This window comes from Malaclemys terrapin, chromosome 4, assembly GCF_027887155.1.
Source record: "Malaclemys terrapin pileata isolate rMalTer1 chromosome 4, rMalTer1.hap1, whole genome shotgun sequence".
NCBI classification, from domain to species: domain Eukaryota; kingdom Metazoa; phylum Chordata; order Testudines; family Emydidae; genus Malaclemys; species Malaclemys terrapin.
The window spans coordinates 28,951,914-28,966,911 of record NC_071508.1 but is presented as its reverse complement, the minus strand read 5'-3'; the positions used below and the strand labels follow the sequence as shown (position 1 = coordinate 28,966,911).

Genomic DNA, 14,998 nt, shown 5'->3' with positions numbered 1-14,998 from the left:
TTGAGGCGGCAAAAACCCTGGAGCCGGCCCTGCACAGGCCTCCCCAGAATAGGCCCAGAGCCCCCCCGAGAATGGGCCGGGAGTCCCCCCGGCAGGGGGCTGGGTTCCTCCATCAGTCCCCTTGTTTGCATGTTTCATGCTGTGCCACAGACCCAGTAGCTGGGGCTGGAAACCGGCCCCCAAGGGCCGGTCTGTGACAGGCTGTAGCTGCTGGGACTGGCCACTAGAGGGGGCCATAGTCTCATCCCGGGATCCTGGAAGTGCCTGTTATCCGAGGGGGCAGCAATGGGGCTGCCCGAGAGCCAGGGAGTGTAGGTCTGGCCCTGGTGCTGCCATTACCTCCCCCCCAGGCGCCAGGTCCCAGCTGGATGGGCCCATCCCCCTGGCTGGGACCCAGGTGAGGGTGCAACCCCCACGGCACCCCCGGTACCTGCATGCAGCCGCGGAATCCCTGCTGCACCTGGCCCCCTGCACCTGCCATGCCACCCACGCTCAGGTTTCGCAGCTTCAGCCCCTGCAGCTCGCTGCTGGGGACCTCCAGCACCTGCAGAGAGACCGGTGAGCACTGGGCCCTGCAGAGCTCGGGGATCCCAGGGCTGCTGATAGCAGGGGGCTGTGGGTTGGGAGTGGGGGGCACCAGCAGAGCTGGGGGGGAGCCCAGAGCTGGGATAGCAGGGCGGGGTGGAGGTGCACTGGCAGAGCTGGGGGGTGGGGGGAGCCCAGGGGTGCGGTAGCAGGGGGCGGCAGGTCGCGAGTGAGGGGCGCCGGTGCAGCAGGGAGCCCAGGGGTGCAGTAGCAGGGGGCGGCAGGTCGCGAGTGAGGGGCGCCAGTGGAGCAGGGAGCCCAGGGGTGGGGTAGCAGAGGGCTGCGGGTCGGGAGTGAGGGGCGCGGGTGGAGAAGGGAGCCCAGGGGTGGGGTAGCAGGGGGCTGCAGGTCAGGAGTGAGGGGCACAGGTGGAGCAGGGAGCCCAGGGGCGGGGTAGCAGGGAGCTGCGGGTTGGGAGTGAGGGGCGATGGTGGAGCAGGGAGCCCAGGGGTGCGGTAGCAGGGGCCTGCGGGTCGGGAGTGAGGGGCACGGGTAGAGCAGGGAGCCCAGGGGTGGGGTAGCAGGGGGCTGCGGGTCGGAGTGAGGGGTGCGGGTGGAGCAGGGAGTCCAGGGATGGGGTAGCAGGGGGCTGCGGGTCGGGAATGAGAGGCGTCGGTGGAGCAGGGAGTCCAGGGGTGGGATAGCAGGGGGCTGTGGGTCAGGAGTGAGGGGTGTGGGTGGAGCAGAGAGTCCAGGGGTGTGGTAGCAGGGGGCTGCGGGTTGGGAGTGAGGGGCGTCGGTGGAGCAGGGAGCCCAGGGGTGCGGTAGCAGGGGGCTGCGGGTCAGGAGTGAGGGGCGCTGGTGGAGCAGGGAGCCCCTGTTGCTCTTACCCCTGCTCTGTTATTGGCCCCAAAATTCAGTTCAAATGTGAAGAAACAGACACAAGGTTTAAAAGAACGACAGCGACAAACAGCCCCCCGCGCCTTGCCCAGCCCCCATCCTGCCCCCTACATGTCCCCCCAGCCCCCATCATCCCCCATTCGCCTTGCTCCCTTCCCCCTGCATCTGCCCCCCATCTTTCCCTGCACGCCTCACCTGGCCCCCCATCCTGGCCCCCACACTTCACCCAGCCCCCACTTCTGCCCCTTCACCCCCTTTATCCTGCCCAGATCCCCCCCGCGCCTGGCCAGCCCCACCCCTGCTCTGTGCCCGGCAGCCCCCGTACCTGGTGCAGGCCGTAGTCGAGGGCCAGGACAGCCAGGCCCCCGGCCTCCGCGCTCTCCCGCCCGTGCCGCAGCTCCAGCTGCAGGTGGTGCCAGTCGCCATCATTTACCTTCACCTGGTGCAGCCGGAGTGCCCAGCCACGGCCGCCAGGCTGGGAGACACTCGTCAGCACGTGCCCCTCGCTCAGCTGGGAGAGACGGGGGCGGTCAGGGGGGTAGGGGGCTGGGGGCAGTGGGGGGAGCACAGTGGGAGTAGGGGGCCTGAGGCAATGGGGCAGGAATGGGGAGTGGGGGAAAGAGGGGGGCAGGGGGCAGGGGGGGGAGCGGGCTGGGAAGGAGGATGAGGGGAGCAGTGGGGAGTAGAGGGGCAGTAGGAGGAGCAGGGTGGGAGGGGGGGTAGGGGGGAGTGGGCTGGGAGGGGGGATGAGGGGGACAGTGGGGGGAGCCGGGTGGGAGCAGGGGGGCAGTGGAATCCAGGGGGCAGTGAGGGGAGTAGGTGGCCAGGGGCAGTGGGGCAGAAACGGGAAGCGGGGTGGGAGCGGGGGTAAGTGGGGGACAGGTGACAGGGGGGCAGCAGGGTCCAGGGGGCAGTGTGGGGAGCAGTGGTCTGGGGTCCCAGCTGCTGGGACACGCCCAGCGGGTGTCATGAGAGCCCGCGGGTGGGTGCTCAGATGCTGGGCAGGGGCCCCTGGGGACGGGGAGCATCTCCCAGATTCGGGTGCTCCCACCTGCCATGGTGCGAGGGGCCCCAGGATGGGCAGCGTTAGCTGGAGGCCAATGGGGCATGTGGGGCCATGCCCTGCCCCCGCCTCTTGCAGCCCATGTGGGGCCGAAGCCAGGGGGCCTGAGCGCTGTGGCACCAGCCCAGCAGAGGGTGGGTGCATCACTGCCTGGGGCACCATGCCGGGAATGGGTCTCGCTCTCACCTGGGCAGTAGGGGGGTCATGCTCCTGCCTCCCCCAGGCTCTGGCACCCACAGGGAGTCCCACAGGGGGATGACGGCCCCTCCCCCCGTGGCACCCACTTGCCGGGCGACGTCCCCTCCCCCCGTGGCACCCCCTCCGGGCAACGCCCTGTGCCCCACCTGCAGGGTGATGGTGGAGAGCTGCCCAGCCAGGGCCCGCAGGAGGATGCTGTTGGCCTGGCGGGTGCGGAACATGAGCCCCAGGTGCCAGGGCAGCGAGATGCTCAGGGCCAGGTCACTCCAGGCTACCAGGCTGCTGCCCACGAACCGCTGGGGATTTGCCATCTCTGCAGGAGACACCAGCTCAACCCATGGGGCCTGCTCCCCCCCCACACACAACAGGGGCCTGCTCCCCCCCACACACAACCAGGGCCTGCTCCCCCCCCCCACAACAGGGGCCTGCTCCCCGCAACGGGCCATGCATCCCGGGGACTAGCACTTGGGCAGTGGTTTGTGGCTTCATTCGCGTAATACCTGCCATCCCCCTGCCCGGCTTTGTCCTGGAGCCTCCTGCCTGCCTCCCCGCTTACCCCCCCAAACCCCTGCGGAAACCCCCGCCTGGCCCCAGAGCCCCCCGCCTGCCTCCCTGAGCTCCCCTCAAGCCCCTATCTGGCCCCAGAGCCCCCCACCTGCCCCCCCAAGCCCCCGCTGAAGCCTCTGCCTGCCCCCCCGAGCCCCCTACCTTGCCTGCAGTTCTTGCCTCCAAAGCCCAGGGGGCACTGGCAGCTGAACATGTCCCACTGGTTGACGCAGGTGCCCCCGTTGTGGCAGGTGTTGCTGTCACAGACATTCTTCTTGGCAGAGCAGCCTGGGGGGGGAGAGCCAGGCTGAGCCCCAGCTGATGGGGGGGTGTTCCCCAGAGATGGGGGGGGGCAGATGATGCTCTTTGGGGCTCAGGGAGAGGCACAGACCCAATGGCAGCCCCTTCCCAGGGTCTGAACCCCATGACAGATGGCAGAGGTACCCCCAGAACCCATCCTGCCTGGCTGCATTCCACGTCCTGCAGTATCGGGCACGGTGCCCCACAGCTCCTATACCAACCATCCCCCCTGCCCCCCCGGAGCCACCCAGCACCCCCCCCAGCTCCTATTCCAGAGCCTGCCCCTGAGCCCACCCCCGGCATGGTGCCCCCCAGCTCCATTCCCAGAGGCTCCCTCCCCCCCCGGGAGCTGCCCAGCACCCACCCGGTACAGTGCCATTGTTGGCGATGAAGTCGGCCATGTCCAGCTGGCGGTTATCGATCAGCAGGTTCCGGATGCAGCCCACGAACTGCCGGTTGCGCACCGGGAAGCTCTCTGGCAGGTCGGGGACCCCACCCAGGAGCAGGGGGCCCGTCAGATCCAGGGATCTGGGCAATGGAAGCAGAGTCACACGGGGACATGGCATTGGGGTGGGGGATTCCTCCCCATTCACTACCCTGAGCCAGGGACCAGAAAACCCTCTCCTGCCCAGGGCTGGGCTAGCAGAGGCTGTGGGTCAGGAGTAAGGGGCACCGGCAGAGCTGGAGGGAGCCCAGGGCAGGGCTAGCAGGGACTGTGGGTCAGGAGTAAGGGGCACCGGCAGAGCTGGGGGGAGCTCAGGGCTAGGCTAGCAGGGGCTGTGGGTCGGGAGTGAGGGGCACCGGCAGAGCTGGGGAGATCTCAGGGCTGGGCTAGCAGGGGCTGTGGGTCGAGAGTGAGGGGCACCGGCAGAGCGGTGCAGAAGCTTCCTGGCTTTAGCCCCACACTGACCCCGTCTGCCTGGGAGCCCCAGCGTGTCTCTTACTTCTTGGTGCCAGACTGCATCCCCTGCGCAGAGCAAGAATAGTTCCCCAGCACCTCGCCAAACTTCAGGGCCACGGCAGAGTCGCAGTCATCCACTGTCACCACGGCCACCTTCTGCTCCGAGGGGCCCTGGGGCACCCCCGACTTCCCAATGATGGGCTGTGGAGAGAGCAAGACCCCGGGTGCAGCAGGCGGCTGGACAGGGCAGAGCCCCACACTGGGCAGGGAATGTGCTATGGGGGCTGCGGCACAATCAGCACCTCCCCGGCCCAAGGGATTCGGACACCAGTCCTTTGCTGCCATCCTATTGTGAGAGCAGCCCAGTAGGGCTGCACCCCAGAGCACCCTCAACGCTCCTGGGACCCAGATCTCGGCCTGCCCCTGCCAGCGGGAAGCAGCTGGCAGCCTGCGGGTGTGTGGGGTCGGGGAGATCGGCAGCCCCAGGAGCTGCCAGCAGAGCCGCTTTGCCAGCACCCACCCGGCCAGCTCATGGCCTGACCTCCTCCTGGCCGGCTTCCTTTCCAGCCAGGCCCTTGGGTAGCTGGCCCTGCCATGGCCCCGGGGGAGTCAGGCTCCAGGACTCCCATCCCCCAGGCAGTGCAGTGAGGGCCTGTGACCAAGTGGGAATTTTGATGCCTATGCGTGTCTCAGTTTCTCCAGTATTTCGCACGGTTACTGGGGGGGTGTCTGCTCTCAGGACAGGCTGAGACACAGGTGAATGGTGCCCAGCTATCTGTGCCGGGCAGGCCCTGGCGACCCCATCTCAGTGGGGAAGACAACGGCAAAGCCAGCCCCCAGGCCAGCAACACCTGGCGCCCAGGGCAACTGGGCAAACCCCCCACCCCGGGCAAGGAGGGGGAGCATTGCTGGCTGTGGGTCCCCTGGAACAGAGTAAGGACAGACGGACGGACGGACAGAGCCTGACCAAGGGGAGCCGACACTTTACCCCTGCTCTGTGCTATCCCCAGGCCTTGCTCTGCTGTGCCCAGCCACGCCGCCACATCTCTGCCAGGAGGCTGCCTCAGGGCGTGGCCACACGGAACACACTGGCAGCAGCACTCTCCCCTCACTGCAGTTCACCCACCTCCTGCCCCCAGCGACCTGGTGCCATCTGCACCCACATCACTCGAACGTTTCACCCTGCGTCCATAGATAGCTCGGGGCAGAGCTCTCAGTGTGAGGCCGTGGAGCCCGTCCTGGGCAAGAGAGTGGGAGCCCTGGGACTGGGGCCTCCACCCCTCCCCCAAGGAACCCCCACCCTGGACCAAGAGCCTCAGATGCTTCCCGAGGGTCCCACCCCACAATTGCCTCCTCCAGCTCTCTGGGGCCCCAGGGCAGGAGCTCCCTCCCCCCCGTCCCCCACCAAGGGCTCTATTTCAGCATCAAAATCTGCAGCTGGCTGAGAATTGAGGGGGCTGGGGAGGTGGGAGGGAATGCAGCGAGCTCAGCACCGGGATCAGCCCATAGCGAGGGCGGGGCTGGGCTGGGCCAGGGGCCCAGCGCTGCCTCCTGGGGGGTGCCTGGGGGTCTGCTGGGACCTCTGACTGCCTTAGTGATTGCCCCACGTCCCCTGCCCTGTGGCATGGCTGGCAGGCAGCTGCCTGGATGCCCTGCCCTCCAGGTGCCCGACAGCGCTGCCCTGCTTACCTTGTTGTAGTACTGCAGCCGGACAGTGTGCCATTGCCCGTCGCTCACACCGCCCGGCACGGATGGAGATACTGTGGTGGTCGACTCGCCTGGGGGAGCAAGTGGATGCTGGTTACCACGGGGCCCTGGGGGAGCCACGGCCTGAGGTGGGCAAGGGAGCCCAGAGCTCCCCACCCAGCAGCAGGGAGCTGGGCCCTGGGAGGGGAGCAGGGTCTGGGAGCAGAGGGCTCTGTGGGGGGGCTGCACGCCCAGGAGCCAAGGGGTGAGGGGAGCTGTGGGGAAGGGGAGGCAGGGCCAGGGGAACTGAGAGCCAGGGAAGCTGGGGCGAGGGGTGGGGAGGGCTGGTGTGCTGAGGTGAGCTGGGGCCAAGGGCAGTCGGGCCTGGGGCAAAAGGGAGTCAGGGCTGGGCCGAGGGGAGTCGGGCCCGGAGATGAGGGGAGCTGGGTCGGGGCCGAGGGGAGTTGGGCCTGGGGGTGAGGTGAGTTGGGCCCGGCCAGGCCCTACCTGCCGAGAAGGTGAGCTGGATCTGCTGGTGGATGATCTCCAGGGCCACGAAGTCGTGCTTCTCGTTGAAGCGCCCGTTGTACAGGAGTAGCCCGTTCCGCTCCTTCGTGGCGAACCTGCCCGAGGGGGAGAGGGTGAGAGCAGCATCCCCCACAACACCCCCCCTGGATCCCTCATGGCCTGACACGGGCTGAGAGAGCCCAACCCCCTGGGATCCTCCGAGATGGGCAGGAGCAGGGTCATCAATTAGTTTGTGTCGAGGTCCAAATTTCTTGGTCAAGGTCCAGACTCCAGAGAAAAAAATAACAATGATAATAAGTAAAGGAAAAGATTTTGGGGTCTGTTCAAAAGCATCTGCCTGTCCGGATTTGGCCTGCTGTCCCGCTACTGACAAACCCTGTGCAGGAGCATGGCCAGAGGACTGGTGCATGGAGGCACCTTGGCCTGCGTGGGGAATGGATAGGATTGGGGCATAGAGTTAAGGTGGGTGTCGGCCAGAGTTAAGGGGGCATCAAGGCATAGTTAAGGGAGCGTTGGGGCAGAGTTAAGGGGGGCACTGAGACAGAGTTAAAGGAGGGGGCATCCAGGCAGAGTTAAGATGGGTATTGGACCAGAGTTAAGGGGACATCAGGACAGAGTTAAAGACAGCGTGGGGCAGAGATAAAGGGGGCATTGGGTCAGCATTTACGGGGGGGCATCAGGACAGAGATAAGGGGGGCATCCGGGCAGAGTTAAGGTGATGGGCCCCCATGGAGCATGCTCTCTGTGTGGTAAGGCATGAGTTCAAGGCTGGGTAGTGGCAATCCCATCTTTGGTCTCCCCACAGCAATCGGCATCTAAAGGCAGCCATGGCCTGGCTCCCCTGTGCTCCCCGATCCCCCCTAGTCAGTGACCAGAGGAGTGGCGAGGAGCCTGCAGAATAGTTGCGTGTGTGGGGAGAAGCTGGGCAAGGCCCAGGCCCCGCGCCATGGCAGCCTCACCTCCCTGAGGGCCAGAGACTGGGGCTGCTGGGCTGGTTCTGTGGCTTCCTCAGCCCGACAGGTGCCAGGAAGAATGAATATAATGGGGCTGAGACAGCAGGGGGCTGTGGGTCGGGACTGAGGGGCCGGTGAGCATGGTACATGGAGGTACCAGTGACACAGGGAAAGGCAGGAGGGGTACAGAGAGGGTATGGCTGGATGGGGGTACAGAGGGGGGTATGGCTGGATGGGGGTACAGAGAGGGTATGGCTGGATGGGGGTACAGAGGGGGGTATGGCTGGAGGCCAAATTTAAGCTGCTAGGGAAGAGGTTAAAGTCCAGGACTCCCTGGGAGCATTCTCTGAAATCTCCCAGTTCCACGCGCAGGGCCAGAGAGACGGGCAGAACTGCAGGGTCTCAATGCGGAGATGAGCTGACGGTGTAGGGAGAAGGGGGTTAGGTTTATAATGGGGAAAGGAGGGGCTGATACCGGAAGGATGGGCTCTGCCTAAACAACAATGGACCCAGGTTGCTGGCACGTCAAATTAAAAGGTTGTAGAGCAGTTTTTAATCTGGGGGCTGGGGGAAGCCGACAGGTGTGGAGGAGCTCATGGTTCAGAGAGAGACACCTCTTAAGAGGATTCTCTCTGTCCTAGTAAGGCGGGAAGGACAAAAGTTGATAAGTAGTTAGGAGCATAAGAGAAACAGATGAAAAGAGTCCCAGACAACTAAACAGTGACACATTTTATAAGTGCTTGTATACAAATGCTAGAAGTCTGAATACTAAGATGGGTGAACTTGAGTCTGGTATTAAATGGGGAGATTGATGTAACAGGCATCCCCGATACTTGGTGGAATTATGCTAATCAATGGGACATGGTAATACCAGGGTACAAAATATCCAGGACTGACTGAGCAGGTTGTGCTGGTGGCAGAGTGGCACCGTATGGGAAAGCAGAAAGTCCAATACAGTAAAAATCTGAAATGAATCAATCTGTGCCGTAGGATCTCTAATAGGTAGAAAGGTCAATGCTTGACCAATAGAAGTAGGGGAACATGCTACCAACTCCCTGAGCCGGACGGTGATGGTGACTGAAATGCTCCTGGAGCTCAGAGAGGCTATACAATAGAAAACTCAACAATAATGGGGGATTTCCCTCTCAATGGAAGGGGAAACTGAGGCATGGACAGTGACTTGGGCAAGAGCACAAATGGGAGTCAGCAAAAGAACCCAGGAGTCCTGACTGCCCCCCTCCTGCCTACTTTTAACTATGACACCCCACTCCCCACCTCACCCAGAGTCAGGGGTAGAGCCCAGGAGCCCTGGTCACCCATGCCCTGCTCTAACCATTAGACCAGACATCTGCACAAAGCACCGCTGATCTCCAGTCCCAAGGAACTGCTCCAGCTTCCACAGGGTGTGCTGGAAATTCAGGGGCTTTGTCAGGGGCAGCTCTTGGCTTTAAAAGCAAAATCAACCCTCCCTCACCGTACACGTCTTAGCCCCAAGCCCCACATGTCCCTTCCCCAGGGTCAGGACAGGTCTGGTCTGGCCTCTTCCCTTCGGGAAAACCTTCCCATTGCTCATCAGCCGACCTGTTCTCAGCCCAGATGAGGGCTGGGGGCACTGGAGGCTAAGGCTGGTGGCACAGAGGGAGTCTGGGGGCTGGGGGCACTGAGGGCTGGGGTACTGGGTGCTGAGGGTACTGGGGGTACTGAGGGGTGCTGGGGGCTGAGAGCTGTGAGGTGCTGGGGGCTGAGGAATACTGAGGACTGGAGGATGCTGGGGCTGAGGGGCATGGGGAGGTGCTGGGGGTCACTGAGGCTTACTTGGGGATACTGAGGGGTGCTGGGGGTACTGGAAGGTGCTTCCTGACTGTTCTGGAAAAGCATGTCCCTCTGCAAACAGGACGCTCCCCGGTGCAGCACTAGGGGGCGCTGTTATACAGGGCGCAGGCAGGGGTTCAGCAGGGGGCTCGTAGCCAAATTCCAGACCAAGCCCATTAGTGTCAGCCAAAGTGTCTCCTGCCTGTCCCTGTGGGCTGCCTGTGCACAACAGCTGCTGGGTTCCACCCCAGAGGTGGCTGCATTTGGACCCTGACGGATGAGATGGGAGAAGAGTCTGACACCGGGTGCCGTGGGGCCCAGCTACAAACGTTATTATAGGTGCTGGGGGCAGCACCTCGTGGCCGAGCTCAGGGCCCCGCGCTGCAGACAGAGTGAACCAGGCCATGCCCTGAACAGCTCACACCCTGACTATACGCAGGCTAGCAGGGGAAACCGAGGCACAGTGAGGGGAAGTGACTGGCCACGGTCACTCAGCAGGGCAGTTGGGTGCCCTGAGTCCCAGCGCTCTGTCACTGGCCCTCCCCCCATGTATCCAGCACCACTTGCCCATTGGCCCAGCCCCCTAACAAGTGCCCAGCACTGCCAGACCCTTCCTCCTCTGCACTGCCAGCCCCTCACCCACCTCCTGGCACACCTCTGCTCTGTAGGGCCTGACCCCATGTCCAGCAGTGGGCAGGTGCCCGCCGGCCCCTCCCAGCAGGGATGTTCTTTGGCCCCCCCAACGTTGACTGCAGCACCCCCAGCCAGGGCAGCAGCGCATAGGGCGCCCCCCATGCCCACAGCCCAGCAATTTGGCAGGCTGCGGGGCTGCTGGAGGGGGCCATCCCCTCAGCCAGCCTGAGCAACAGGCCTAGCTCCGGCCCCCCATGCCAGCCGCGATTCATTACCCGCTGTCAACGCATGGCAGCCCCCCGCAGGGTGATGGCACCGGCCACGGCCACGGCTCCCATCCCAGGACAAAGGGCCCTGGCTGCCCTGCAGAAGCTGCGGCTGGCTAGCCCTTTGTGCTGGGCTGACAATGGTTGGAGCTGGCAGGATTATGGGGAGGGGGGCCAAGCCCATTGATGAGGGTTGTGATCTCATCGCAGCTCCTCAGGATAATCCCTCCCATCCCCAAACCCCGCCCGGCCTGCTCTGCCTTAGCTGGCGGGAGAGGGGGCAGGCTGGGCCGGGCGGTGAGCCTGGAGGCAGGGGGAAGCAGCTTGGGGGATCCTCTGGGGGGCCAGACCTGGGTGAGGGCTGCTGGCAAGCTCACAGGAAAGCACCCGGGGGGGCAGACACCCCACCCCACTGGCAGCTAGCCCCTCGCCACATCCAGCCGGACAGGCCCTGCAGTGAGTGGAGGGGGCTCCTGGGTCAGGAAGGGCCAATGGAGGAAGACCCCCGTGTGTCCTGCTGGAAAACAATGGGCCCATTCTGGAGCAGGACAAGGGAGGGGAGGGTCCCTGGCTTTGGAACAAAGATGCCATTTAGTATCCACCTGCCAGACCCCGACCCCCAGGGGATCTGCCATGGCAGGGGCTGGGGCCTCCCAGATAAGAGCTGCCATAGTGGGTCATGCCCAGTAGCCTCGCTGGAGCAGAGGCAAACAATGCCAGGTTGGGACTCTCCTTCCAGCAGATGTGGTGGTACCAAGGGCACCCCTCCGGGGAGGGGCCCCATTATGGAGGAGCCAGGAAATAGCAGCAGGGGATTCGAGGATGAGAGATACAGACAGCTGGGTTGTGATGAGCGGGAGATCTGCAGGGTGAATTGCTGCCTGAGTGCCAGTTCCACTCACTGAGTGGAACTCATGGGACATCTGGACAGCCTGGTAGGCAGTGCTGGGCGGAGCCGGTAGGTGTGGGACATGTAGGTACCAATGACATAGGGGAAAGGCAGGAGAGAGGTCCTGGAGGCTGCTAGGGAAGAGGTTAAAGTCCAGGACTCCCTGGGAGCATTCTCTGAAATCTCCCAGTTCCACGCGCAGGGCCGGGGAGATGGGCAGAGCTGCGGGGTGTCAATGCAGGGATGAGCCGATGGAGACCAGTGGCTCTCAACCTTTCCAGACTGCTGTCCCCCTTTCAGGAATCTGATCTGTCTTGTGTACCCCACGTTACACCTCACTTCAAAACGACCTGCTGACAAACTCAAGACATAAAAATACAAAATGTCACAGCCACTAGTACTGAAACATGGCTGACTTTCTGGTTTTGACCATATAATTATCAAATAAATCAACAGGAATCTAAATCTTGTCCTTGCATGTCAGTGTAAAGTACACAGAGCAGTACAAACAAGTCGTCGTCTGTATGAGATTTTAGTCTGTACTGACTTCGCTGGTGCTTTCTATGCAGCCTGTTGTAAAACGAGGCAAATCTCTAGGTGAGTTGATGTACCCCTGGAAGATCTCCCACATTCCCCTGGCTGAGAACCACAGGTGTAGGGAGGAAGGGGTTAGTTTATAACTGGGAAAGGAGGGGCCGATACCACAAGGATGGGCTCAGCCTAGATCACAATGGACCCAGGTTGCTGGCATATCTAGTGGAGCAGTTTTTAAACTAAGGGCCGGGGAAGCCGACAGGTGCGGAGGAGCCCATGGTTCAGACAGAGACACCCCTTAGGGGAGGAGGTATTATGGGAATTCTCTCTGTCCTAGGAAGGCGGGGAGGGGAGGAGCTGGGAAGGCCAGGTTTGTGGGCGGGAAGGTGCTGAGTGGGTGGCGGGGAGGTGAGTGGACTGTCCAATTCACTGACAACACGGAGGATGAGCTGGGGACCCACCTCAGCCCCAGCTCCGCAGAACCCTCGGCCCCAGGGTCCTCTGCTACTGACACGCAGGCAATGGCTTCCCACCCCAGGGCCAGCACTCACATGAGGGCGATGCCCCCTGGATGAGGTGCCAGTTGCCCACCCCCCCCCCAGCACTCACGTGAGGGTGTTGGTCCCCGGATGAGGTTCCAAGGGCCCAGCCCCCCAAGCTGGTACCCTGCCCCCCCAGCACTCACATGAGGGTGATGCCCCCCTAGATGAGGTGCCAGTCGCCCAGCCCCCCCAGCACTCACGTGATGGCAATACCCCCCGGATGAGGTGAGAAGGGCCCAGCCCCCCCCCAGCTGGTACCCCAGCCCCCCCGGCACTCACATGAGGGCAATGCCCCCCTGGATGAGGTACCAGTCACCCAGCCCCCCGGCTGGTGCCCTGGCCCCCCCGGCACTCACGGGAAGGCAATGCCCCCCAGATGAGGTGCCAGTCACCCAGCCCCCCCCCCAGCACTCATGTGAGGGTGATGCCCCCCGGATGAGGTGTCAGTCGCCCAGCCCCCCCGACCAGTGCCCCCCCCCCGTACTCACATGAGGGTGATGCCCCCTTGGATGAGGTGCCAGTCTCCCAGCCCCCCCCCCCCACTCACGTGAGGGTGACAGTGAAGTGGAAGCGCTGGCGCAGCCCCCGGAAGGTGACGAAGGAGCGGGCGGGGAAGCTGCGGCTGCTCATCTCGCAGTAGGGCTTCTCGTAGTCCCCTGAGGGGCAGTCGCACTTGAAGCCCCCAACCAGCAGATTGGTGCAGGTGCCTCCGTTCTTGCAGACGCCTGGTGTGCAGCGGCCCAGGCGGGCGTTCACCTCACAGTGCTCTCCTGCGGGCAGGAACAGCCGTCAGGGCAGTGCCAGGGACCCCCCCCCCCATCCCAGGGCACGTGCTGCTGGTCCCTGGCTGGCTCTGAAAGCCAAGGACACAGCACCCTGCTGCACCCAGCCCCCAGGAGCTAATCGTTCTGCACCAGATAGCACCCCTGGCTCAAGCCCTCCCAATTCTCCGGCTCCTCAAATGCCCCACCAGCCCCAAGCAGCTCTCCACTGCCACGCACCTGGCACACGCCGTCATGCAGAGCCCGTGTCCCTTTGGGCTCTGGCCGGCCTCATGCCCCAGGGCCTTTGCCAGGCAGGCAGCGGTGCCCCTGGCTTTATGCAGACCCCCCACCACGCCCATGTACCAGTGCTGCCAGCCCAGGGAGCCACGTGCAAGGACAAGCCCCTGGCTGTGAGTGGGGCCCAGAGCACGCGCCCTGCTCGGTCAGGTACCCCAGCGCGCCAGGCTGGCTGGACACGGGTTCTGCTGACAGATCCCAAGCTGGAGGCGGCCCCGCTGGAGTGATGCTGGGGAGCAGGCGCTCGCCCCGAGGCTGGGAAAGGGGGTGCTGCAAGGCTCGCTAGAGTGAGGGCATGGCAAGTTAAAAACAGGGCGGGGATGTGCACTTCTTGGGACAGGCAGGATGCAGGTGACAGCACTTCACACAGGAGGGGGGCCTGGGAAGCTGGGGCTGGGGCAGGCCAGAGGGCAGGACTCCCCCTCCTGGGTGAGAGGGGAGTGGGCAGGCAATGTGGCCTGGAGCACTGGCCTGCACTCAGAGGAGCTGGGTTCTGTACCTGCCTTTGCTAGGAGACCTTGGGTGATTCCCCCGCTCTGTGCCTCAGTTTCCCCCAAACAGGGAAAAGGACCCTGTCCACCTTGTGACGCATTCAGAGCTCTACAATGGGAAAACGCCATTACCCCCCTTCTACAGATAGGGAAATCGAGGTCCAGAAAGCTGGCCTGAATTTCAATTCCAGGGGTCCTGTGCAAGGCCCATCAGCCGTATGCGCAGCTCTGGTTGGCGGCTCTTCCTGCCGTCAAGCAGGCCCCTGAGCACACAGCAGATAAAATAATCCAGGGAACAGAGGTCTGGGAACGCGCAGAGATGGAAGTGCTGCCTCGGCACCCCAAACCCGCGGCCCAGCTACCCACCCTGCTTTGCTCCGCCTCGGGGGCACTAATGGGATGCTCATCCGACCAATCACACGCTGCACGCAGCCCAGCACCATCCCAGCCCCTTAAACAGCAGGTGCTTTTAACCCCTGCTATCCCGCTGCCTCCTGCTGCTCAGACAATGACCAGGCCTGTCAGATTCGCTGCACCCCTGTAAGGGGGAGGAGCTTTGGCTGGGTACCAGTGCCAGATTCCAAGGGGACTGGCAGCATCCCAGGCACTAGTAAATCTAAGGACCAAATTCTTAGCTGGTGCAAATTGGCGCAATGGGGCTGCACCAGCTTACGCCAGCAGAGAAATGGGCCCACCCTTGACGTGCCAGCAGCCTGGAACCCCACAGAATCTGGGATTAATGACAACAGTAGCTCTGGTCCAGCTGCTCCTCCAGCTCTAAACAGCCAGCGCATTCCCAGTCCAGAGACCCTGCACACACCAGCCCCATGCTGCACTGCAGTCCCGCAGCCAGGAGATCCTACAACAACAAGCCCGTCTGTACACAGTCCGGCTCACATGACAGACCCGACAACAACAAGCCCATGCACATGCCCGAAAAGGAGTAACCATTGTGGTGACCGTTTTATCCCCAGCAGCAAGGGGATGAAGCACTGAAGGGGCCTGGCTGAAATCTGCCGAGAGCTGGTGGAGCAGGTCACTCGTGATCACAGGCCCGCACGTGCTGCCGTTGTTTGCTGGCTTAGGTCCTTAGCCTGGTAATTGTGTGGGGCAGGGGCTGTCGCTTCCTGTCTGTGCCATGCCCACCCGATGGGGCCTCAACGTGCTGCT

General features: G+C 63.4%; 1 protein-coding gene across 2 annotated transcripts in view; it reads right to left on the bottom strand.

Moving 5' to 3' along the window:
- Nucleotides 1-14,998, bottom strand: part of CELSR2 (cadherin EGF LAG seven-pass G-type receptor 2) — a 63,900-nt gene that overhangs the window by 25,453 nt on the left and 23,449 nt on the right. For both annotated transcript variants that reach the window (XM_054026828.1, XM_054026829.1), the window contains exons 3-11: nt 12,824-13,046; nt 6,627-6,742; nt 6,123-6,211; nt 4,477-4,634; nt 3,897-4,060; nt 3,395-3,520; nt 2,833-2,999; nt 1,751-1,936; nt 431-544 (exon numbers count right to left, since the gene is read on the bottom strand). In XM_054026828.1, the coding sequence (XP_053882803.1) occupies nt 431-544; nt 1,751-1,936; nt 2,833-2,999; nt 3,395-3,520; nt 3,897-4,060; nt 4,477-4,634; nt 6,123-6,211; nt 6,627-6,742; nt 12,824-13,046 (1,343 nt within the window). The remainder of the gene's footprint in view (nt 1-430; nt 545-1,750; nt 1,937-2,832; nt 3,000-3,394; nt 3,521-3,896; nt 4,061-4,476; nt 4,635-6,122; nt 6,212-6,626; nt 6,743-12,823; nt 13,047-14,998) is intronic.